Source organism: Dasypus novemcinctus, chromosome 10 (assembly GCF_030445035.2).
Source record: "Dasypus novemcinctus isolate mDasNov1 chromosome 10, mDasNov1.1.hap2, whole genome shotgun sequence".
Lineage (NCBI taxonomy): Eukaryota > Metazoa > Chordata > Mammalia > Cingulata > Dasypodidae > Dasypus > Dasypus novemcinctus.
Window position 1 is genome coordinate 22,833,760 of NC_080682.1, and position 27,703 is coordinate 22,861,462.

Genomic DNA, 27,703 nt, shown 5'->3' on the forward strand with positions numbered 1-27,703 from the left:
TCACTAAGATGGCAATGTCCCCATTTTCCAATAAATCATAATTCTAAACCTTTGGCTCAAGTGTCTTTGCATTTTGATGATGGGATTTGATAGTCTCTATGGATATGTCTCTTGTGATGCAGCTAAAGGCTAAGATTCTGGGAATAAGGACCTGTGTTTTAAAATCTAGGCTCTCGTTCCACACATGTGGTCCCTCTGCTCACAACACTGGCATTTCCTTGGAGCTTGTTTGACATACATAACCACAGTCAGACCTCAGATCCTCTTTAGGCAAATCTGCATTTTAACCAAGTCCCTAGTTGAGTTTTAGGCTTATTAAAGTTTAAGAAGCACTGCTCTAAATGACAAATTCTCTGCTGGTATGCCCTGTTGTACTCTCATTTCTTACTAAAATAGATAGTATAACCATGCTTTCAGTTCCGGTCCTTGCATTTCCTTTATTCTCAGTTCCATCTGTTTTGAGGGGTGTTTAAGAATCATCTCTTCTCACCTTCTTTCCTGACTTCTGAGTATAAGCACAAACTATGATTCATGATAGGGGTTTTCTGCTTCTTCAGAAAGTGCTTGTGCACCGGGGGGGTGGGGGGAGGTGTGGGGGGGGCAGTGGGAAACGGCATCAGGCCTGAGTTTATAGATGTGAATCAATGAGCTACAGGAGTCTACTTCTTCCTCTGACATATCAGGCTAGAGAGAATAATTTCTCTCCCACTTCATTTGGAAAAGCTTAAAACAAGGTGATATGTGAAGATGGACTAAAATTAAATGGGTGGGGAAATAGAGGATTTGAAGAAGAAATAGGTCCTAGCAATAGAAGACAGTACCCACTTTTATTTGAATATGCTTTTATTACTGATAATGCTTAGTTAAGTAATATTAATTTTTTCTTTCCTTTTGACTGAGCTAGAGAAAAAGAGTTGTTTAAATATGTCATTAGAGGGAGGAAATTAGTCTGACAGAGGCATTGAAATTGCTGTGGCCTCTACACAACTCCCAAGTAAGAAAAATAATTTTGTCTTCAGGATTAGTGGTTAATTGATGATTAAAAGGACAAATAGAAAATTTTTCTACTTTCCAAAACATGTCATCTCATCTTACTCCCTCAAAATGCTGATTATATCCTAAGTTCCTTTTTTGGACAACATAAGCTGTCATTCCACCATTAAAGAATGAAAGGAAGAATTACTATATAAAACATAAAATAACAGTATTAAGAAGGTGAACCGAAAATAACTGTTAGGAAGGTCTCAGGTTTTGAAAAGTAACAAAATCCCCTTAAACTAGTTAAAGGAACAAAGGCAATTAATTATGAGTATACAGGGTATCTCACAGAATCCAAAGAGCAGAGTGCAGCTGGATCTCAGGAATCAAGTGGAACGTGGAAGTCTAAGGTCATGAGAAAACTTAAGTCTCACTTTCTAGTCCATATACTTTCATTTACTTCCCAAACATATATATACCTTTTTTTTCTTTTTCTTCTGCTGTTCTCTTTATCTACTCTCCTGTTCTTGGAACAGTCCGGCTGACCAGCCAGGCCAGCAGCATTTACAATTTACTGACGGGTCGAGGTCCACTCACAAGCCACCACCGTGCCGTACCATGGAAGTCCCAGCTTGGCCTTCAGCACCCCAGGACACAGCAGGTAAGTTAGCGTGGGGCCAAAGGTGCTCTGCACTAGGCACAGGCGCCGGAGCCTCAATGCTGTGGAAAGGCGGCCCTTACCAACCTGGCACGGGTGGTCCCGCGCACCCCTATGGTTTGTATCCTCAGGAAGTGGCTGTGGATGAGGTCCACCTACTGCAGGGCGGAGGGCACACGTCCTGGGCACGGAAGTTGTGAATGCGGCCCATCGTCTTCACGTCAAAGAAACATTCTAGCGAAGGGTCCTGAGAAACTTCATGCCTCACTTTCTAGTCCATAAATAAGTGTATCTAGTCCATATGTGTAAAGGTTGCTACTTCAAAATATGTAAGTAGCTAAAATGGTCCTTTTGTCCTGACACGTTGCAAATGTTTCTTTTTAATTCTAGTAGGATTTGTGTTTGCTTCTTTCATATATTCCCTTATATTTACTTCGTGTTATGTGGGAATTAAGACTTTTTATTTCCTTCAGCTTTCTTATCTTTACAATTTTTATTTCTTTTTGTTTCCTTCATGCACTGACTTAGACTGATAATGCAATTTGAACAGAGGCATGAGAGCAGAAATCCATTTCCTGCTCCCTTCTTGGGCGATGATTTAATACATCAAGAGGTAGTATGAATTTAGCTTTGATGAAATACGTTAAAACTCTCTTGCGTTCCTGAGATTAAATCAGTTTGTAATGGTGTGTCAACCTCTCTGTTAATGGATTAAATTTATTGAAATATAATTAGGGTTTCTTTCATTTGTGGTTAGGAAGAGTAACTACTCTGTAATTTTATTTACTTTTGTAATGTCTTTGTCAAGGTTTTATTAATAAGATTATGCTGATTTCATGAAATGAATTGAGAAGTGTCTTAACTTCCTGCATTTTCTGAAAGCGTTTGTAAAAGAGAGTGCTATTTCTTCCTGAATACTTGTTCAAATTTGCCACTGAGATCATCAGGGTCTGGAGTTTCCTTAGTGGGAAAATTTATTGCACAAATTAATTTTGTTAAGAGATATGGAGCTTTTCATATTTTTACTTGTTCAAAGTTTGTTTAATTAATTTTCACAGTTTTTCAAGGAATTTGTCCACTTGAATTTTCCAAAAAAATGTGGTATTAAACAGGTGTTTATAATATCTCCAATATCCTTTTTAAGACTGTACTTGCTTTTCAAATATCTCTTTCAAGTTTTGAATGAGCAATTTGTGTTTTATTTTTTTCTTATGTTGGTTAGTCTGATAAAGGATTTATAAATTTAATGAAACTTTTCAAAGAATCAATTTTTTATTTTTGCTATTCTGTCATTGAATATATTTTCATTGTATGTGTTTTTTATTTAATAGTTTTCCAATCTTCCTTATTTATACTGTCTTGGGGTTTACTTTTATCTTCTCTCTTAATTTTTAAATGTGAAAGTTTGGATAATTGATTCAATATTTTTTTGTCTTTTCTCACATAAGTGTTTAAAGCTGTATATTTTCCCCCAAACTCTGATTTAACTACCAGTTACTAATTTTGATAGTTTCTTTTTATTATTCAATTTGCTTTATGTTCTTATTTCTCTAGTGTCTTCTTTTAAAGTATTGGTTATAAAGAAGTATGCGAAAAAAAATGAGTATTGTTTAAACCTAAAAGTGAAATTAGCAATGCTTTGCTGGTCAGCACTTTTCACATTTCAGGAGGACTGATGAGAGCTAGAACGGTGGGCACATTGGGGAATGTTTTGTAGCAAATAAGAACAGATGGGGTGCATTCCAGGGAGTGTTGTGTTCCTCTCTGGAAAGGCTGGTCACTTCCTCAGGAATTGACACAGTACGCGCAAGTTGGCGTCTATAGTATCCAGTTAACTGGTTATGAGCTCAGTAAAAAGGACAGTTCCTGCTTAGGCCAGGTGAAGCCCCACCCTGGGAGAGGGTGCTGTGTACAGATGTTGATTTCAATCAAGACTCTGGTATTGGCCGCTGATTCAGGACTTTCAGCTGTGAGCTAGATGTTGGTAAGCTTGTATGTAAGACTGCTCTATTTTTTCCTCATTTTGTGATTTTGATCAATATTGATTTAATCTTTTGACTGATTATGTTTTTCTTTTTCCTCACTCGAATTGTTAGTATAAACTTATAAACTAGATATGTATGTGTTTATATACGTATATACTATCACATTGCATCCAATCTGGCCTCTGGGCCAGGTAAGATGGTGTGTTCCCCGGTTTGGTGAACCTCTCTCTCTATATATATATCTCCCTCTCTCTATATACATATATATTTATCTATCTATATCATGAAGGATTAGAATGCAAATGTTGGACTCCTGTTTGTAGAAAATTCTTTACTTATTTCATATTCTCCCAATTATTAATGGAAGTTTAACAAAATTAATAAATCTATGTTTGTGTATTGCTTTTTATGCTTGAGTTAAGTCATTATATCAAACTATTTACATACATATTATATATATATATATATATATATACACACACACCCACCAAAGCATTAACAAAGCATTTTATTTAGCAGAACATTAACATGTATTTGGGAATGTATAGATATTTTATTGTTACTAATTTCCAATGTAATTCAATTGTTGACAGAAAATAGACTCCTTGTGATGATAATCTTTTAAAATTTATTGAAACTTTTTTATGGATCACCAGTGACTTGTATCTATGAATATTTCATTTATATTTGAATAGAACGTGTATTCTTCAATGGTAGTGTGTTAATTTTTTTAAATTAAGTAAAGATTATTAATAGTATTATTCAGATAGTGTATGTCCTTACTGATTTATGACCTACTTGTACAAAAAGACACTGTGTTAAATATTCCTCTTTATTTCTAGCAATGCTTTTTGTTATGAAGTTAATTTTGTTTGATATAAACTATTGTGTTTATCTCTGTCTAGCTATCCATCAATTGTTTACAAGATTTTTAAAACTTATCTATTGTAAATTATATCACTTTCCATCATTTTATTTATTTATTTATTTTTGTATTTATTTCTGTATTGTAAAAGTGTATCACTTATGGATAGCATATTGCAGATTCTTAATTTTTTGTGGTCTGGAAAAAGTGACTTTGAATTAATGAATTTAATGATTTACACTTAATGTTATTGATGTATTTGGACTGTTCCTATTGCTATTGTGATAAAAATCTGCCAACTTTCTATTTATTCTCTCTCTCTCTCTCAATTTGCTTTTGCTGGACACCTTTGAATTAATTTAATATTTTGTTAATAGTCCATTTTATTTTCTTTATTGTTCTTTAACTATGCTACTTTTGATAATTTTGATATTTTATCTAACGATTAAAATATCCATTATTAATTTATCACTGGGTATTTATACTCCATAATTTGCCACTTTAAATTTCATGTTCTATGCTTCACCTATGATAGTAAAAGTATATATCACCTTCTATTCTTTGTGTTATTTTTGATATATATTTTACCTCTACATTCCTTAAAATATCTAGTTTTTAAAATAAGATTTATTTATTATTTATTTGTTTCTCCCTCCCTCTAGTTGTTTTTTGCTTTCTGCCTGCTCTTCTGTGTCTGTTTGTCTTTTCTTTAGGTGGCACCAGGAATGGATTCTAGGACCTTCCAAAGTAGGAGAGAGGTGCTCAATCTTTTTGTTCCACCTCAGCTCTCTGGTCTGCTGCATCTCTTATCGTCTCTCCCCTGTGTCTCTTTTTGTCACATCATCTTTTTGTACCAGCTCTCTGAATGGGCCAGGACTCCATCCTGGCTAGCACTCCGTGTGGGCCAGCACTCTGCATGGGTCAGCTCACGTTGTGGGACAGCTTGTCTTCCACCAGGAGGCCCCAGGAGTCAAAACCTGGACTTCCTATATGGCAGACAGGAGCCCAATCACTTCAACCACATCCATTTCCCCATATCTAAAAGTGAGGTTATTTTTGCTTCAAATAGACCCTTGTCTATTGAAGAAATTTAAAGAAGAAATAGAATAGAGTTTCATATTCGCTATGTCTAATACTCTTCTTTCCTTCCTACAGTTGCAAATTTCTATCTAAAGTGAGTCCTTGCCTGATGTACTCAAAATTAATCAGTTGCCACTAGGTTTTGAGAAGAAAAATGTTGATTTAGCAAAGGCTGGACCTGTGAAAACGGGAAGAGGTAGTTCCCTCAGCTCTGGCTCTTGAGCTGGAAAGGTAAAAGATTAAACAAAGGAAGATGGAGTTAGGGATTTAGGACTATTGGCACATTGGATGTGGTTAGCTTAAATTAGTTTAAATTAATGATTGCAAGTTTGTTACTTTTATTGACTGTGTGTTCACATTCAAATTAGGGGTACCAAGTAGGTTATTATTATTGGCCAATGAGTCCTGTTATCTTGAGGAGAGAGTTTGTACCCTGATATCAGACCTCTTGCTATCTCTCAGGCCTGGTATTTTCCTTCCTGTTTTTCTTGCCCACCTTGAGTACGCTCACAGTATAATTTACGTCTAATGATCATTTTAAATTCTGTGCATGCTTCACTAGTCTCTGTTATTTCTGTGAGGAAAGAAGAAAGCAAGAATTTATCCTGGGATTAGATAAATCCCTCATTATTTTTAAAAGGGAAAGTGAACATTTTAACAAGTTAATAAGGAAGGGCTTTTTCTAGTGGGTTAGTATGTGGCAGTTTCAGTGAGTGTGATTTTAACTATTATAATTAGACAAAGTTTTCTACTCGGTTGAAGTTCTTTTAACTCTGAACGTCTTTTGGAATGTTAATTAAGGCTGATCTGGCTGGAATTTTAAAAATAATATTTTCCTTTCCAAGGCATGTGATAAGACCTAAAGAGAGGCAGAAGGAGAAATGGAAATTTTTACAACCTAGTTGTTGAAGGAGCTGTTTTCTGCAGTGTGGATTATGAAAAACAGATCAGGGTATGCTCCACCAAGCAGCATTTCCTCCTTCAGTCCTACTCATGCTACATTGATCTTGTAGCTGTTTTTGAACATGCTCTGCACATTCTACCTCAAGGCCATTGAGCTCTATTTCCTCTGCCTGGTATGCTCTTTCCCCAAAGCATTGAGTAACCTCCTCCATTACTTCATTTACATCTCTCTTCTAATAACACCTTCTCTTAAAATTGTTACCTGGTCACCTGTGTAAATTAGCTCCATTTCAACTTATTCATGAATCATGAATGACGCTTTATTTACATCATACAGCTCATCACTTTGTACAATTATCTCTTATGTGTTTGTTGTCTATCCTCTCCCATTACAATTTTAGGTACATGAGTGCAGTGAACTTATTTGTGCCTTATCACCAGAAATTGGATGAGTACTGGGGACACAGTAGGTACTAAGCAAGCATCAGTTGAAAGGATGGATGAATCAGGAGGTAAATTTGACGACTCACTATATTTGCTTTTTCATGATATGTAGATTTCATAGCTTTCTCTTATCATCAGTGCTTTCATGGTCACCAAATGTTCCAATCCAGCTCCTGAAGGGTGAGAGTTGGTGCTGCCAGGGGACCAAGAAACACACCTGGTGCTGAATCCGGGATAAGCTTCATTGGGAATTATGGACAGCTGAGGCTCTCTGTTGGCAGTGGTTTAGATAATGAAGATAGTGCTCTGCAAAGAGATAGGAAAATGAGGGTTGATATATGCGATTTCAGAACAAGGACATTCCATAGGGTTTGAGAACAGAGTTTCTGCTAGGGTTTCATGAAGCATATATATGGGAGCAGGGGATCTTTTCACTCATAGGAAGGATGCTTACCAAGGACATTTACTGCGTGGGAAGAATATTATTTATGATACCATCTGTATATTCCCTCCTGTCTGGGGAGATTGTTAACCTTTAATATATATCTTTGAATTTAATGGGGAGACTGGGCTCCACACAGCTTACCTGTGAAAATGAGGTGCTTTCTTATTCTCCCTAAAATTCTCAAATATGGGAAGATTTATACCCAGATGGCTAACCTTGAAATGCTCATCCCTGAAGCATTCATTAAGAAATCAACCATGACTCATATTTGCTCCTCCCATGGAAGCATTTACAAATTCACAATTGAATAGGTAGAATCTTAGTTTATGAGATAATCGTTGGATTTGCATAGTACACCATGGAAAATGCAAAAACTCATTATGCCAATTTCTATTCTGGCATCAATTCAGGGCACTTATGAAGGTATTCCTGTCCTCATAATCATAAAGCATTTTCCATAACAGTGGTTATCAACTCCTCTGCTGGAATACTTTTCTCTCCACCAAGTGCTTTTCTTTGCCTCCCTATGTCCTATGCCTCCTAGATATTTTCTATTTCTTCTGCTAACCATACATGCTCTGAAGACAGAATTATTTGGTTTCATTTGGTATTTCCTATAGTGATTTGCACAAAATTTTAGGTCCTGAATCAATGTTTAGTGATGATATAATGAATGAGTAATTAAACAACGATGGTGGGGAGAGCGTTTTAAATCTAATAGCCTGTCACATAAATAGCACTTTATCTCATAATTATCTGAGGACATTTCTTCTTATCTCTTAAATGCAAGACACAGGAAATCCATTTTAAATTAAATTAGTTCAAGGGGATGGACCTAGAGGGGTTCCAGGCAGATTAGAAAGGACCATAGGAAAGGTTTAAATGGCATCAGAGGTGAAGGTTTTCCAGAACATTTCACGTCTTTCTCCCTACCCCACCCCATGCCTGTCTCTCAGTTGGGTGAATTGAGATTGGTGAGATCATGAAAAGGGTCATTGCAACTGCACACATGAACCCAAAACGTCCCCTTCTCCTCTGTGTCACTGAGAATGGTCACATGGGAAGGACTGAGCAAGAGTTTATCTAGTTGTTCTGCTCTCAGTGATTTCAAGTCAGAAGGAGAACAAGAACATAAGCCTAAGACAAATTCTCAAATGCCAGTTTATCTGCAATTCTTTAAGCAATTTTAATGCCTGACTCCTATGTGAGGTCTGCAATTAATTCAGGATTGCAGAGGAGGTCATTCAGTGACTCCTTTAAACTGCAACAATGGTGAGCCCAGAAATATCCCAAATGTTTATACTTCTGATGTAATATTTACGTAATCTAAAGCTTCTTTAAAATAAAAAAAATCCAAACAAAACCAGTAATTGTCTTCACAGTAAATTTATTATTGCTGCTAATACTGCCCATTTATTGACTAGCTACCATGTCCTAGGCAGGGACATGGCTACAAATAAAATTATGCTCAGATGGTTTAGCTGAAAATAGTTTAATGAAAAGACAGAGAATGGGACAAAGTTAAGGAAATCAGGCAATGAACGTGTAGCACCTGGAGATTAATTGCAAAAAGTAATTTTCACCTCTTGGTCTGAAAGGACAAAGGCAGGGGATACTTCACTAGAGTCCAGTGAGAGCTGGGGCAGGAAGAAAATCCTAGCAACTCTTTCATTCCCAATATAAACATTGCACAAGTTATCCTTGGAGCGATGCAGTTATTCTTGTACCTTCACAATGAAACAGGAACAAAATGAGAAAGAAATTGAGCAACTCCTCTCTCCTTCCCACCTCTGAAATCCTGTTGGCATCTCCTATTAACAAATTCATCTGAAAACTAGGTATCATAAGAGCCCTTTTGATATGGCCCAGGGAGTAAACTCCACGTGCACCAGCAAGGCGAAGAAAGAATAGTCACTATATCTGTGAAGGAATTAGGAGGGACAAGGGGAGAATCACTAAATCACCTATATTATCAATAAACACACCTGTGGATAATTATTTCTATTAAAAGGTAAGGCACAAAGCTCAGAATCAGTAAATAGCTACTAAATAGCTAGACCATGTTCACCAAAAATTAACTGACCTTTCAGTGGTTTTTCAGAATCCAAAACTTTCTCTTTATACCATACACTATCCATTCTTACAAATGATAAACTAAAGTACTTAGTATTTCCCATGTCAAAGAATATCAAGACATTTAAGTCTAAATTTAAATAAAATAATGAATCCCTTTGCTTCACCATTCTTAGGAGATTTAATTCCCTGATGATATTGGAGTGTGGGTAAAAACCATGCCCCCCATGATTTTAGGATTATCAGAAAATTGAAAGGTACTGGGTGTTCATAATAGAGCAGCTTTATTCTAGAAATAATTGAACCATAGTGATTTGGTCCCTAAGTGATAACTTGGTTATAAAAACTTCAGGTGCTCCATTTCCATGATGTCTCTGGGAAATCACTCACTTTTCTCAGGTAGGATTAGACATATTTTTAGATTTTGGAACTTGGAAAATAGTCCTGAACCAAAATAACATAAAACAAAAGACTGAAATTCATGTTCTGATGAATTAATGTCTCTACTAAAATGTGTAGTTTATCATACTTTATTCTCAGAGTATGGTTATTTGTAAATATAGAATGGAGTGATGTTTAGTTAATGGAAAGGGATCTAGACCTGAGAGAAAACTCATCCAAGCCACAATTATTTACTGCCTACAACTGGAAAAGCACAATCCTAGGTGCTGCTGAGGTTGTGACTATGATTAGACAGAATTCTTTACTCCAAACCTTTTGTATTTATTTTGTTGAATGTTGTTCTTGACTAGACCTGACTCTGTCACCCAATAATAGTAACTACAATTTTTTAAGTGCTTACTTATCACAGGGCACACATATTTACAAATTTTACCTGCATCATGGAGGTAGTTGCTATTATTATCTATATTTTACAGATGAAGAAACTGAGGCAAAGAGATTAATAATTTGTCCTAAGCCACATATCTAGAAATTGGAAAAGCTGGGATTTCCACCCAAATATTCTGGTCCAGACTATTTCCCAGTAATTTTTGTAGTCAGTCGACTAACAATAAGCATTCTTATTCCCTTTCAACTCGTTAACAAAGATTAGGACATCAATGTCATTCAATAATCTTTCTGATTTCTTCTGATTTAGCAAGGCTTTTCTTTTTAGTTCTAAGCATAATATTGCATAATGTGCTGTAGCCATTATATAATGAATTGGCCAATTGTGATTTAATACTATATTATTTTTCTATCTATCTATCTATCTATGTATCTAATCTGGCTAAAGTTAAATAAAATGTGTTTTAGGAAGCTGACTTCTCTAAGTTTATTTTTTCTCTCCCACTTTGTCCATGACTACATGCAAAGTAGACATCATCTTTGTTAAAACTGAAGACCTATTTTCTATATGCCTTGGGGGACTGAACAGTGGCAAAGAACACTTACATAAGAGAGCTAAAGGGTGGAGGTGGATGTGAGAAGCACAAAGTCTGGGACTCTTTAGAGCCAGTTTTGTCCCCCATAAGTGCTTCTGTCTGAGGTGTCTTTGATCAAGCATTGAGGGTATTGTGTTCTGCTTCTTTAAATGAATGTTAATACCAATCATCTAAAAAAGTCATTTGCTTGCATTACTTCATTTCCTCACAATAAACATGGAGATGGTAATTATTTTAATTTTGATTAATACATGAAAAAAAAAGAGACATTAAAAGTAGGTTATGTGAGTCTAAGTGATGTGAACCAGTTGGCATTTTAAGTAAATTATGAGAAGACGACTGTGGACTAGCAGAGGAATCATGGTGTAATGTGCAATAAATTTTGCGATTACTTCATTCTAGCACTAAATGAGTATTTGTCCATTTGACAATTATGATAAAATTCAGTTAGAACTTACGAGCTTTAAAAATATAATTCAAAATAATAATGAATCTATTGATTTATTTGACCTGCTTTATATCTTATTATTTCAGTCAACAGGTCCAAAGTTTTCATGTACAGAATGGAGTAATACAATGGCAAGCATGTTTGGATAATAGATTTACAAAGTACCTTATAAAGTTATGGGCTTCTTATTTGTCAATGCATTTATTTTTAAAAGTGATCATAATATCGCCATACATGATTATGTAACCCTGAAGAAGGATATGAATTTCTCCATGATGATCTGTTATGCTTACTTCTATCCTAGCTAAATATTGGGAAATGCACTTCATGATATCTCAAGTACCATTTTGAATATTTGGTAATTTCATTGCTATTTGACTATGACCTTTTCACAGGTTTTAAGTAATTTAAGTTGAATTCATGTTCTAGTGCTTTTATTAATTTGTAAGGAAGTAGCCCAAGGTAGAGTTAGAACAAGTGTATTATGATCCAGGGCAATGTTTCTCAACCTTTTTTGTTCCATTGTTGTCTCTAAAGGGAGACATATTACACATTATTTTTCTGTTGGGGTGCCATCCAGCGGCTACGCTCCCGAAGAAGTAAGGACGAACAGAGCAAGACAACCCACAGTAACTGCTCTGGAGACGCAGGCTGGTGGTGTAGGTCTGATTTATTGAGGAAGTGTAGTAGCTTTTATAGACCTTGAGGCAACGTGCAAGCAGCTTACTGGCTATGCTAATTTAGCGAGGCTGATTGGTTCATGGGCTCTAGTTGCTGGGGAGAAGGCAGATTTCCGAGGACATGTTCGCCGCATGCCTTGGCGCCATCTTTTGGGTGGAACGCCAAAAGCCTTAAAGTTAGAGAGGTTTTCCTACGTCTAACAAAGCGTCGGCAGCTTGCCCACATTTTTCCATAATCAAAACATGAAAATTATGTGCGTATATCTATATTGGCTTATATATAAAAAGAGTAAGATTTAATTTCATCTCCATTATCAATTTTAGCCACTTCAGGCAACAAATACAAAATACTGAGGAGATTCTGAAGTAAAATTTGGTGATAAGAGGGTCAACTGCTGTAGACTAGAGTGGAGAAAATGGACATACATTGCAGGTTGGGTAAACAGCTTGAAGATGATCCTGTGCTCAGAGAGGCAGGAAAGGAGATCCCAATTCTAAAAGGATATGCTCCATATTACAGTTCCTTTTATGCCCAAGTCTATTCACCTGGGCACTGCATAGAAAAGATTCAAGACTAATACTTTAGATACCTCGTCCGAAGGCATGCTGTAGTAGAAGTATTATAAGTGCAAAGAAAACAATGTCTTCATCCAAATATCCAAGGAAATTGGAAATGGACAAACACCATAAAGAGTTCCAGAAAAGGTGACAGTAAATAATAAGACTGCCTTTATACATAAGAAACATTATATCAATTTAGATGTTTAAAATATAAATCAAATGCTTACTTGGCTATTTCTGTATGTCATATGTAATCAGAAGTTTGACAGAAGAGTAAGAAATATCAGAAGACATCAAGACAATAAAGGATAAATGACAACATAGAAATGAATTCTATTTCTTGCCTTTAGGTATTATATGAAGCCACGAAAATACAATGTTAAAGAAAAACTATGCATCCGTGTCTGAGTTTATTCTCCTGGGACTGACAGACAGAACTGAGTTGCAACCTGTGCTTTTTGTGGTATTTCTAGCTATCTATCTTATCACAGTAATTGGTAATCTGACTATGATTTTGTTAATCAGAATTGACTCAAAACTTCACACTCCAATGTACTTCTTCCTCAGTCACCTCTCCTTTGTAGATCTCTGTTACTCCACCAATGTCACTCCTCAGATGCTAGTTAACTTCTTATTCAAGAAAAAAACTATTTCCTTCACTGGTTGTTTTATACAATTCTACTTTTTCATTGCCCTGGTGATTACAGATTATTATATGCTTACCGTTATGGCTTACGACCGCTATATGGCCATCTGTAAGCCTTTGTTGTATGTGAGCGAAATGTCCAAACTTATCTGCCTCTCCCTGGTCGCTGTTCCCTATATTTATGGCTTTGCAAACGGTCTGGCACAGACCATCCTGATGCTGCGTCTCTCCTTCTGTGGACCCAATGAGATCAACCACTTTTACTGTGCAGACCCACCTCTCTTAGTCCTCGCCTGCTCAGATACCTATGTCAAAGAAACTGCCATGTTTGTGGTGGCTGGCTTCAACCTCACCTGCTCTCTCACCATCATCCTCATCTCTTATATTTTTATCTTCACAGCCATCCTAGGCATCCGCTCAGCTGAAGGGAGGCGCAAAGCTTTCTCCACCTGTGGATCTCACGTGATGGCTGTCACCATCTTTTTTGGAAGTCTTTTCTGCATGTATTTGAGGCCCCCTTCTGAGACATCTGTAGAACAGGGGAAAATTGTCGCTGTTTTTTATATCTTTCTGAGTCCTATGCTAAATCCTTTGATCTATAGCCTGAGGAACAAAGATGTTAAAAGAGCATTAAGGGAAGTTATTCAAAAGAAATTGTTTGCTAAATAAGGCATGCTTTTTTTTTTTGTACTAGAGTAAGAAATATATCTTTATATTTGATTCATTATTGAGCATTGTATATTAAAAAACCACTTTCTGTCACTGAGTAACTTTTGTCCTTAATTTACTTTGAAAGTTAGAAGATATTTCAAATCATTTTCTAGAGTTTACAGTGTCAAAAATATGAAATAAAATACACATGCACACACACACAGAAAGTCAAAGACAAAACCAGCAAGTATTGTCATTGTTTTATAAAACCAAAATAGAACAAATGATTCCATCCTTACTACTCATACTGCAAAATTACTAAAGGCAGATTTACCACATGCTGTGGCCACATGTTACTTTTGATAGTGCTTAATAATTTCATACTATTTTTCATAAATCTGTCAACCACAGCAAATGTGTTTTTATTCCTTTATACAGATTATGTGCCAAGGAAGATCTTTGTAATATATCTCAGATCATCTCTCTAAGAAGATCTATGGAATGGTATTTCCTGTACAATGGTATTCTCATAAGGCTTTTGAACAAATGCTAAAGCCTTCATATGATTTCTTTTTTAACCTACATGTATCCTTACCAGCATTGAATGCCTCTTCTCCACTGTTTCATTAGGGCTTATTTCCCTTTAAAAAATAGATTACAGATAGTAGGTAGAGCTCAGTAGTTTAGCACCTGTTTTGCATGTCCTAGGTCCTGGGCTTTAATCCACGGTACCTTCTAACAAAACCAAAAAAAAACCCATTTTGATGTTTTATCTCTCTATCTATGTATACATATATGTGTGTATACATTTCATTATATAATGTTTTCATATTTTATTGCTAATTTTTATTAATCTTGTGAAATTCCTTTTCAGGTTTTTTGCCTTACCTATTATTAAACTGTGGTGCTTACATTGTTGCTTTTTTTCCTTGATCATTGTGAGACCTCTTACCAAAGATACAAACTCATTTCTTTTTATGTATGTAGTATTTTCTCCCTTTTTCATTTATTTTAGTTCAAACTTATCAATCTTTTCTGGTTGTTCTTTGTTTACCTTGTCTAAAAATCATTTACTATTATAAAATGTTCTATATATTTTCCAAGATTTCTAAATTTTGCTTTTCTCTTTTTAAATATTTATTGTCTGAAATTGTTAGTGGTGAAAAAATTCCTTTTTCTTTCTACCCCTTGTTAATAGCTATACATTCTATTTCTATGTTTAATAGATTTCCTTAATGTTTACTATACATATTTGACTTAATTGAACTTCCATTAATCATCTACTCTACCGTGCTGTGGAATAATGCAAAAAATAGAATATTTTTGCTCTGGTTATCTCATACTTCTATCTTACATGTTTTTCTGTTGAAATATAGGATAAATCATTGTCATTAAATTGTTTACTAATAGACATGTTACATATATATGTTATATATGATTACACTTAAAATGATGTTGAATATTTATTTTAAGTCAGTATTTCTTTAAATTTACTTATCTTTATGAATGATTCGGTGACTCTCTCACAGGTCTTTCTGCATCCCACTTTTCCTTCTGGGTTTAGTTTTCTTCTGCACATTATGGAGCCTTAATTAGTTTTTTTTTTTTCCAGGATGGGTTTATATGAGATAAATTCTGTATTTATTTTCCTGAAAATGTCTCCTTTTAATTTTCATTCTCAAAGAAGAAGTTCATCTGACTTTAGAAATATAGATAGAAACATATTACTCTCAGTAGAAAAAAATTATTTCTTTTTCTGACTTTTAATACTTTGTTGTACGTATTAAACTGTAGTACAGTATGACTGTACTACAGGACTATTTTTTTAAATAAATTTTTAGGCAAAATACCTTTAGTTCCTGGTTGCTTTTAAAGACTTTAAAAATTTTCTGGTTATTTTCAGTTTCAGTTTCTGCCTAGGTTTGAGTTTCTTATATTTTTCCTTTTCTATTTTCAGTGCTTCTTTGGCTGATCTCTCTTAATAAGTCCGTTCTTTTTTTAAAAAAAGCTTTAATTTTTTTTTAAAGATTTATTTATTGATTTATTTCTCTCCTCTTCCCCCTACCCCACCCCACCCCACTCTGGTTGTCTGTTCTCAGTGTCTATTTGGCTGCATCTTCGTTGTCTGCTTCTGTTCTTGTCAGTGGCATGGGAATCTGTGTTTCTTTTTCTTGTGCCATCTTGTTGTGTCAGCTCTCCATGTGTGTGGCACCATTTGTGGGCAGGCTCCACTTTCTTTCACGCTGGGCAGCTCTCCTTATGGGGTGCAATCCTTGCGCGTGGGGCTCCCCTACGTGGGGGACACCCCTGCGTGGCATGGCACTCCTTGCGCGCATCAGCACTGTGCATAGGCCAGCTCCACACGGGTCAAGGAGGCCCGGGGTTTGAACCGCGGACCTCCCATGTGGTAGATGGATGCCCTAACCACTGGGCCAAGTCTGCCGCCAAGTTCATTCTTCATGTTATATGTTCTCCATCTTGTTTAATTTGTATAACTTTTGAAGCTATAACTCTAACATTAATGTATGACTATATCATAGCTGTATCCTCTTCCAGACTAACAGCTCCATGAGGTCAAGGTCCATGTTTAGGTCATCATTTTAAAGCCAGCATTTATCACAAAATTTAGAATATAGATGGTTCGAAAGAAGTATTTGTTGAGATAATAAAGAATCATTATACACTTTGTTATATGGCTTAACGCAAGCTCTACAATTCATCACTTTTTGACATCACCTTCATAAACTCATCATCTAAAACTTGATTGTTAGACTTAAATATGCTTGACTCATTCCTCCCAATGAGGCAGCAATTCTTTAAGGGATGTAAATTACCTTTTAACTTTCTCTTATACTCACTACATGACTGTAGAGTGATATAAAGTAGGTAGTAGGTTTCCTGAACATTCGTTAAATATACAAATAAATGAATGAATACATGAATAGATGGAGGCATGACTCTATACTCAGAGAATATTAAACATTGTATGAACTTGTCACATTTCTTTGCTAAACAGTCAACAACTTGATATCAAGAGCTATGTCTCAACCAGTTTGAATCCCAACCACATATCTTACTAGCTATATACACCAAGACAAGTTATTCAATTTTTTAACCTAAATACCTCATCTGTAAATGGAAAAAAATATTAACCCCCTCATGTAGATCTGTGAAGATTAAATGAACTGATGCTTGGAACGTATTAAAGCCAAATTCTTGTATATTTTAAGTATTGAATGCCCAATACCTATAATCAATTACCACAATTCTCTTTTCTTTCCTTTGTTTCCTTAAACACAGTAATCATTCCATATCATCTCCCTATATTATTTCATTTTATGGAGGTAAGGAATTATGTTCTATAAAATGCAAAGCTACCTGAGAGAGAAAGCCAAGATGTGTCACATATTTCTGAATTAAATGAACAGTACACAGTCCTTAATTTATTTTCAATTGCTTGTCAGCCAACTATTATGTAACAGGATCTATGCTAGATGCAGAGATCAAAGGCCTTGCCCGTATGGAATTTGTAGTCTAACAGTGGGAAAAGACACATACACTTCTAGTTACAACAGGTTTTGCTCCCTATTTCTACAGTGGTAAAGGCAGAGTGCTATGGAAGCCTGAGGGTAGGGATGTACCTCCAATTCAGTTCTGTAGAGGCAGAGAAGTTTTCTATTTAGACGGTTTCAACCTGACATTTTATTACTATTGAGAGCATCTTAGTTCTTGTGAGATTTAGAACAGATTGAATGGAAGTAAGCTGAGGAAGGAAATATTAAAAGAAAGGTTGACAGAAGGAACAATGCACTGTAATTGTAATAAAGGATGAGGACTGGTAGCTTGCCACAATTGAGAATGTATTTAACTCAGTATATGAATACAGAAATTCTAATTCATTCCTGCCATTTACTAGGTATGTGGGTCTGGGTGAGTCAGTCAGTCACTAGTCTTTTGGTTGAACATCCATGTTTTTAAACATGAGGATGGTGTACCTACTTCAAGGATTATTTTGATGAATCAACTAAACCACCTCAGTGAAAGTGCTTGACACATGGGACTTGCTCTCCAAAGATTTCCCTGAATTACATTGTTCTGCAAACCTGCTAATTGCTTACCCAGTCAAAAGCATCTATTTCAGAAAGGATAATCTTCTGAATTTTAGAAGAATAGATAGTTTTAGTGCAAGGGAAAAAGAAAGCATAAAAAGCAGATCATGGTAAAAATTTCTAGATGCAACTTCTTTGTGTGCCTTCCACTGTACTTGAGAATTAACACTGATAATTTTGAAATTACAGTAATACACTGAGGCATATGATTAATTTCCTGATCCCAGAGTGTTCCAATCAAACCCAAGAGGGGTGGTTCACAATGTGATACACCTCTGCTACTCCTAAATCCTTCTGAAATTTGATTTAAGGAGTGAGTCTCCAGCTCCTTGTCCTAATATAAATTCAACTACAGTTTAGAGCTTACAGAGGCAAAAGGAACATTCTTTAATCAAGGTTGAGTAAACAGTTGCAAATCAGATTGGAAAGTAAGTCCTTTTGTTCTTACTCTTTTTATTGTCAGTGAAGAGGAGATTCTATTAAAGTCTTACACTGAGGTTTACAGACCATGTGCATTTTCCCTCTTTAGAAATAGGATTTTTTCTAACTTTGAAAATCAGTGGAAAACAGGAATGTTTAGTTTTGTCCCAGAAACAGGACCTACCTTTTTCTCAGTGGTTGTGGTTAAAGAAGAAAACAGGTCAGCTAAGAAAAGTGTTAATTATTCTTAAAAGCATAATTATGTTTGTTCTTTATCCAAACAGATTAAATACCTTGCCAGGAGTTTGTTTCTGGTGGAACCAGTATCAGTATCACTAATTGACATTGGTTTCAAGAAGTTCTGGCTTTTTAAATACGGAATTATTGATTCTTTGGACTTTCAAGAAATTATACCATTTCTAGCATAATCTAATCTGGTTCATTTATTTTGTAAAATTATTTTGTAAAATTTTGTTAAATGTTACCCCATTTTACTCAGGAACTTTGCTGCTGACAGATGTGAATATAGGTTCCTAGTGCCATTCAGACCTTTGTTCATTTGAGGGACTTTTCTGATCACAAAGAGAAAGGTCAGGGCATTGGTGCTTAGGGAGTCACTGGCCATGTGCATCTGATCGTAAAGGCTGTCCCCAAGCCTGTGATGAGCAGTAGATAGTGCACGGCTCTAATGAGGACCGATACGTCTCAGGGCTGCATGTGTCAAAATTCACTCAAGTCTTCTGCTGTCTCTGAGAATCATGTCTCATCCTCCTACACTCACTGCACAATCTTTCTCTCCTTCCAGAGCCTCTGGTATGTTGATATTCTGTCTTTTGCTATTTCCCTGTAAGCACTCTATCTCTTGAATTTAATCATTCTCTTTTATCGCCTATTTGAACATTTATAAATTATCACTAGAGGAAGAAGGAAGAGAGGTCAATGAGATGGAGATAAATATAGTCTCATCTATTCTTCTCCTAAAGAGAAAGTAATTTTAATCACAGGTTAGAAAAGGAGTCAACTTTTGGTTATCTGTAGTTTGCTATGGTATAGAGCTTTATGTATTTCTGAAGTCAATACCTATTTTAGGAAAAAAAAAACCAAACATCTATTTTAGTCTATTTCTTTTTGAGTGCTCCTGCACATTTTAAACAAATAGGACAGCTCTATTCACAAGGATTTTAAGTAACCATAAGTTTGCTTCTTATAAAGTAACTGATTTTTATGATTTCACTTTATTTTCATAGATGCTTATATCCAACTTTGAAAGCATAAAATGACAAAGTGCTGTTTTCCCCTGCAGCCTTCTTGGACAAATTTACTTTGGGTGTACCCTGTTTCCTCAAAATATGTACAAGCAGCCCATTCTATTTTAAATAGCAGAGGTGAGCCACAACTAATTTTCCTGAAAACTGGCTTTTCAGAATTTGCTTTCATCCTTCTGGACAATATTTGTTGTAGAAGTTGAGAGAGGTTCAATTATTTGTGTATATAAAGGGAGGATTCAAGAATGATTTTGAGAAGGAAAAATAATCTATTGATGGCCAGCCGGACTCGGGAGCTTTCTGTTTCAAACCGGAGCCCTGAACAAGAATTTTGAGTTCCTTTTGTACAGAGAGGAAGGGTCAAATTGTTCTTTGTTTCAGTGCTCAATAGGCTTGAATTAGCATATATTGTCCACATCCTAGGTAAGCTTTTAGCATGGAACTTATACAGTCTAGATAAGCTTTTAGCACATTTGATTTGCATTTTCCCTGAATATTTAAATTTTATAGAATTTGCACAGTTAAACTGTTTCCTGGGACTGGAGTCATTGCCATGGTCACCAAGGGCAGGACTGCAGCCTCTTACTGTCCCAAACCCACAAGTCACAGACAGCTTAGGTTATCTACAAAGAGATGAAGAGCCTCCCACCCATAGCCCACATCAATTCTACAGAACTGTCACTTGGTGCAAAGACAGCAAGGAAAGCAAACACTTCTTTTACCACACATGTAAGTGTATTTGCATAAATGGCTCAAGAAGGAATTGTTATACTTGGTTCAGGCAATCTGGAACCACTTAATGTTCTTGTGCATTTTTGTGTGTATGAATGTTCATTTACCTTGATTGAGAATCCATAGTGTTATTGGAGTTTTCAAAGAGTTCATGGAGAAGACAAAACAAAAGACGCTTAAGAACCATTTTTACAATGAGTTGTTAAAATGCTTTCTTAATTCTGTATTTTCCAAAAATAGTATTTTCTCATTAGCATGTAATTGAATGTAATTGAAGGGCCCATAAAATTTATCTGGACTGCTACTCCTTTGTACTGGCATCTTCACTTGGCTGAAACACTTCCTTTTTGGCTTCTTTCTCCTTTTGTGTGTGTGTGTGGGAAGGGCTTTTCTGTTTCCTCTTTTCAGCGTCTAGGCCCAGGCAAAGCCTTCTTGATGGGCGTGAGACCTGTGCAGTTGGATAGGGCCCTCTGCTCAGAAGGTGGTTCTTCTTAATTAGTTATTAAATAAATAAAGTATTAAATAATTTATTATTGAAGACTTAATAAGTTTTGGACAAGGGTTCCCACATCTTTATTTTTCACTGGGCTATATGGATATGTAGCTGGTGTCACTTCCAGATTACTCATAGCATTACTCTTGCCCAGCTGGTTCTTTCTCAGCCTGTCCCACTGGGTAAAGAGGCTCCCCGTGATAGTGACAGTAAAACTGGAATTTTCTTATTCAGAAGGCATCCATCTTTTACTCTGGCCTGACACAGGCACCCCACCTTATCTTTCTCAGTAAACATATCCTTTTCATAGCAACTGCTTTACCTTTTTCCAATTTTCAGTGCTTGCACTTTACTTAAATTGGGTATATCTCACACAGCTTGTGAGTCAAAACCAATACTGAGCCAAAAGGCAATCTTTATGTGACATGCAATAAGTGAGTCCTCAATCAATGAATCCCTCAAATCCCATTTTTCACCATGTCTTTTTTTATCTGAAAGTTTTGAGTGATTTCCTCTCATTTTCTCTGTTTTGGCAGCCACCACCTATTATATATTTGGAAACTTCTGTGTGCACGAGAGTAAGAAAATAACTTTTAATGGTACCTCACTGCTGTCACAGATGTAAATATGCTGTTTTCTGGTATATACTGCTAAACAATTCCTCAAGAGAAGGTGCTACTCACTTCTTACTCCTGTTTTCCAGTGAAGATTGTTGATATTCTTGATAGGATGGTTATAAGACTACCTGTATCAGTCTTTCAGTGAAGTGAAGCATTTTCATTTTAGGGAAACTCTCGTGAATTTCTTTCCATGAATTCTGCATACACATATATGCATTGACTCCACTAACAGTTTCCAAGGAGTGATCACATGTGGAATCTTTTTATTTTCTGTTTATTCTTCCTAGAAGACCCTTCCCAAGATACACTTGCTCCTTCATTTTGGTGCTTAAAAAATCTCACCTTTTTATTGAAGCAGTCTTGATGTTCTGATTTAAAATTTCAACAGCTCCATTTCCCAAAAACTCCATTACCTTTAGTTTTCCTCTTAGCACTTTCTCTCATTTGAAACATTATTTACTTACTTGCTCACTAGCAATACTATCTGTCTCTGCACACTAGAATGTGATCTCTAGAAGAGAGGACATTTTTAAGGTTTTCTTCGCTTATATATAAACAGTGCTTAAATGTGCAAAATCTTGAATTTAATAAATATTTACTCTATGAATATTCAGTTTGATGTCAACAAAGGCTTGAGTTGGGTCAGGACACATCATTATTGCCACCTCCCCATGGTGAAATGGAGAGACTTGACCATACGTACTAAACAGTTAAAGTGCAGAAACAATACTGTAATCAGGGCTCTCTGCTTTCCTAATGCAAAGTTTGTTATTGCTTCTAAGTACGGTATTCCTTAATGTTAGAGTATGGATGATCATAGGTTGTGGGTTAGTAGGTGTCTATGAGTACAACAATAAGCTGCATAGTATAATATTCCTATGGTTAAGGGGAAGTTGAGTGACTCCACTCATTTTTCATTATGTTGCACTATGCAAGGATGCCATTGCATCCTTGTCATAGTTCTTCCTTATGATTTTTTTTGCCAATGCCTTCTGTGTCTATATATGTATTTCCTGGCAAGTTCAAGATTAAGGTGGCAATAGATTGCAACCATACCTGATAAAGGAGACTCTGATATGAGGAGTTTGACCTGGTGTCATCTATCTTATATCCACTAACAGTATGACCTAGGCTCACTCAATTACCTCTTTTTGTACCTGATTTTAGTCATTTGTAAAATGAGTGTAATAATAGTTTATCTATCATGTAGCATTTTTGTTACGATTAAACCTGTTATTGCATACCATGAGCATAGAAACTACAACCTGCTACATAATTAATGATCAATAAGGGTTAACAATAACCATTATGAATTTATTCAACAAATATTCAGTATATACTGTCCTGGGTACTGGAGGTTTAGATGTGAATATTGAACTCTATACTGGGCTTCTAAAACTTAAAGTAAGTTTCTGTGATTCATTTTTGAAGGAGATAAGAATTGGGAACAATTTCTCTCATACTTTTATTTGAAAAAAAAATAGAATAAGGTGATGTTAGAAGGACTAAAATTATAGTTAGAGAAACGGAGGCTTTAAAGAAGCAATGAGTCTTAACAAATAGAGTACCTCATTTACTTTGGATATTGGTTTTATCCCGGAATATGCTTAGCTAAGCAGTATTAATAATTTCCTTCCTGAGGATAGACATAGGAAGAAAGAGCTGTATTTATGTGTCTTTAGAGGGGGATGTAGTCTGAAAGAAGGCTGAAAATTGCTATGGCCAATCAGAAATCCCCAGTAAGCAAAATTGTTTTGCCTTCAGCATCTGTGCTTAATTGATATTTAAATGGTAAATAAAAACTTTTTCTCTAAAACACTTAATCTCTTAATGCCTAAAAAGACCAATTATTTTCTAAGTTCCTTTCTTGAACAATAAAACCTATCATTCCACATTTAGAGCATGGAAGACATAAAATATTATATGTGTATAAATATATATTTAGTTAAATGTAAAATAACTCTATTAGAACAGTCTCATTTTTTTACATGTAACAAAATCCTCCTAAATAGGTAAGTGAACAAGGAGAATTTATTATGAGCATACAGTATATCTTACAGCACCCAAGGGGTAAGATGCAGCTGTGTCTCAGGAATCAACTTGAATGTGGGATTCTAAGGTGATGAGAAAACGTATGTCTTATTTTCCATTCCTTATTTATTTGTTGCTAGGGTTTTTAATAATTGTATAGTGAATATGAGCCTTCTATCCTGAATGCATGGAAATTTCTTCTTTTAATTTTAGTAGGATTTGTGTTCCTTTTTAAAATATATTCCCTAATATTTATTTCATACCATCTGGGAATTGAGGCAGTTTTTAATCTTCTTTCAAATATTTATGAATTTGATTTAATTTCATTTCCTGATTGCACTGACTTGTACCGATAGTACAAGCTTGAATAGAAGTCATAAGAGAAGATAGCCATGGCTTGCCAGGTTGTTCTCATCTTAGGGGGTGTCATATCTAATACATCATGAGGTAAGATGACATTAGCTGTAGATTTTTTCTTAGATATCTATCCAGTGGAGCAAGTTCCCTTCTTTTCCTTCTTTGATGGGAATTTTCATCACTAATGGGTATTGAATTTTATAAAATATTGTCTACGTCTATTGAAAAGGTCTCATGTTATTCTCCTTAATCTGTTAATGTGGTGAAATATGTTAAACCTGTCTTGCATTCTTGAGATTAAATCAGTTCATAAAGACACATTGTCCTTTCTAAATATTGATGGACTAGAAATTTTGAAATATGTATTTTTTTCATTTATGCTTAGGAGGGATAATTGTAATTTCCTCATTTTGTAATGTCTTTGTCAGGGTTTTATTAGTAAGATTATGTTGGTTTCATAAAATGAGTTGAGAAGTGAAAACTTCCTCTATTTTCTGAAAGGGTTTGATAAAGAGATTATTTCTTCCTTAAATATTTGTTGGAATTTACCATTGAAATCATAAGGTCTTGAGTTTCCATTGTGGAAAATTTTGATTGTGAATTCAAGGTTTGAAAATATATACTGGGACCTTTTCATATTATCTACTTTTTCTTGTGTGTGCTTGGGTAATTTTTGTGGTCTTTCAGGGAATTTGTCCACTTAACTAATGCTAACAAATATTGGTATAATGTTGTTTATAATATCTCTTATTTTCCTCTTAAAGCCTGTACTATTTCAATATTTCCTCCATTTTGTTAATGAGTAATTTATGTTTTCTCTTATTTTGTCTTTTATTGATTAGCCTGATAAGAAATGTGTAAATTTAATGAATTTTTCAAAGAATCTATTTTTAATTTTGCTATTTATTTCATTGTATATATTTTCTATTCAATTGATTTTTGTTCTTACTTCCTTATTTCTGCTGCTTTGAGGGCTACTTTTATCTTTTTTTTTTTTTTAGTTTTTCATAATGAAAATTTTGGTAATTGATTTGAGGCATTTTGCTTTCTCAAATAAATGTTTAAAGCAATATATTTCCCCCAACACTGCTTTAACTACCAGTTGTTAATTTCAATTCTTTATTTTATTTTTTAAAGATTTATTTATTTATTTAATTCCCCCCCTCCAATTCTTTATTTTTTATCGTTCAATTTGCATTATGTTCTAATTTCTTTACTCCTTTCTTATTTTATCTTTTTTGTTATTTAGAAGTGCATACTTAATTGCTATATATTTCAGTATTTTATAGACATTTTATTGATATTGATTTCTAATGTAATTTCATTATTGACAGAGAACTTGCTTCTTGTGATGTTAACCTTCTAAAATTTACTGAGACAATTTTTATGGGTCAGTATGATCTATAATGGTGAATATCCCATATGTACCTGAAAGAATGTTCATTCTTCAGTTGTTGGTTGTAATATTCAGTTAAAATCAATTAAGCATATTGAATTAATGGTTTTATTCAGAAATTCTGTGTTCTCACTGATATATGATCTACTTGTCCTGAAAGTTACTGTTAAATATTCCTCTTTATGTCTGGTATTGCTTCTTGTCATGAAGTTAATTTCGTTTGACATAAACAATTCTATCACCTATATAGCTCTATGTATCTATCTCTTTATTGCTATATCATATTTTTTAAAGCTTGTCTATTACAAACTACATCACTTTCTATCATTTTCTTAAATCAATTTGATCGATACTTTTAATAAAACATACAATTCATCCAAAGTGTATCATAAATGATATTTGGTATAATCACACAGTTCTGCATTCATCATTTCAATCATTATTAGAACGTTTACATTATTTCAATAGTAGTAATAATAATAAACAAAAACTAGGCGAACAAGAAAATTCTTCACCTCTCAATCTCTCTCTGTTTCTCCTGCTGTACATAGCAGCTGTTTCTGGCTATTCTTGCACAATTATTTATTTATATATTAAGCAGTTTTATTGAAATGTATTCACATACCCTACAATCTAAAGTGTATCATCAAAAGCCTTTAGTATAATCTCAATATTATGCAATTATTATCACAAAAACCTTTAGAATTATTTCAATACTCTAGCAGAAAAACTCCACATCACTTCCCATGCTTTCCCTAGCCCTCCATAACCACTAATCAAATTTCATCTTTATAAATTGATTTATATTTTTATTATATATAAATGAAATCATACAATATGTTACACAATATATTTAGTTCATAGTAATGCAATCATACAGTATTTGTTCTTTTGTGTCTGGCATGCTTCACTCAGCATATGTCCTCCAGGTTCATTCATGTTGTCATATGGTTTTTAATTTTGTAGTCTGGAAATCTATAAATCAATGGATTAAATTATTTACAATTAATGTGATTATTGATTATTTGGTATGAAAGAATGAAGTTTCTATTTATTCTCTCTCTCTCTCAATTCTCATTTTCTTCTGTTCTTCCTTTGTTTGGTTCTGCTTTTTTCTGACATCTTTTGAGTTAATTTAGTATTTTGTTATTATTCCATTTGGTTTTATTTTTTTAAACTACCCCCTTTTGATAATGATGATGGTTTCTTTAAGAATTGAAATATATATTGATAATTTATCACTGTGTCCTTATACCTCATAATTTACCACTTCATATTTCATGAGTTACACTTCACATGTGATTGTATGAGTATATGTCACCTCCTACCTTTGTGTTATATTTGACATATATTTTACTTCTACATTCCTTATAAAACTTACATTATATTGATGCTATATTTTCTTGAAACAGTTACAAGTCTGTTAAAGAAATTTAAAAAAAGAAAAATTATAGAATTTTATATTTGCCCAAGTATTTACCATGTTCAATGTCTTTCATTCCTTCCTGTAGTTCCATTGCTCATTCTGTTACAGCATAAAAAAATCTTCCTTTATTTCTTGCAGTCCAAGTCTGCAGAAAACAAATTAATTCAGCTTTCTTGATAGATATTTCAATTTTAACTTCTTTTTCAGTCAATATTTTCTTTTCTAATTTTTAAAGCACTTTTAAATGTTCTTACACTGTCTACTGTCTACCTCATTTTTTTATTTGAAGACTACCATCATTTTCATCATTGTTCTCTTATGTGTAAGGGACATTTCTCCAAGGTTTTCTCTTTAGCATCATTTTCAAGTATTTTAAATGTTGTCCATCTTAGTGGGGCTTACCTTGTGTTTTACTTGCTTGGGATTTGTTGAACATATTGATCTTTAAGTTGAAGTTTTTTCCTATTTGGTAAAGTTATATCTTTTTGTTTTTCTTATTGCTATAAGGTGTATGTTAACTAATTTGTATTTTCACAGGTCAGTAATGCTCTGTTGATAGCTTTTTTTCATTGCTTTTTCTTTCATTCTTAATACTGGACAATTTCTATGAATTGGTTTCCAACACCAGACACTTTATCCATCTCCAATCTGATATTTGGTACCTCTTGTGAGTTTTTCACTTAAGATATGTGTTTAAATTTCAGCACTGGATTCATGTTGTCCTTTTTTTGTCTTCACATCACCACTGTCATTCTTCATCTCTTCAATCATATAAAAATTTAAACTTTTTTCTGATATGCCCTTAATATATTTATAATAGCTTCTTTAGAGTCCTTTCTCTGTTTATTCCTGCATCTGCGTCTTCTTGGCATTTGTTTATATTGACCACATATATTTGTGATTATGTTTAAACTTTTTCCTTATTTTTCATGTCTGCTATTTGTTACTGTATGCTAGAAATTGTGGATGGTATAATGTATATTATCTGGAATTATTTTGCCTTCCTTAATGGAACGTTGTTTTGTTTGGGCATATACTTGTTTCTCATGACT

General features: G+C 34.5%; 1 protein-coding gene across 1 annotated transcript; it reads left to right on the forward strand.

Annotated features, from left to right (window-relative positions):
* The first annotated feature begins 12,881 nt into the window (after positions 1-12,881).
* Positions 12,882-13,820, forward strand: LOC101432036 (olfactory receptor 5M5-like). Its single transcript, XM_004484645.2, has one exon. The coding sequence runs from the start codon at positions 12,882-12,884 to the stop codon at positions 13,818-13,820; it is 939 nt and encodes a 312-aa protein (XP_004484702.1).
* Positions 13,821-27,703: the final 13,883 nt, after the last annotated feature.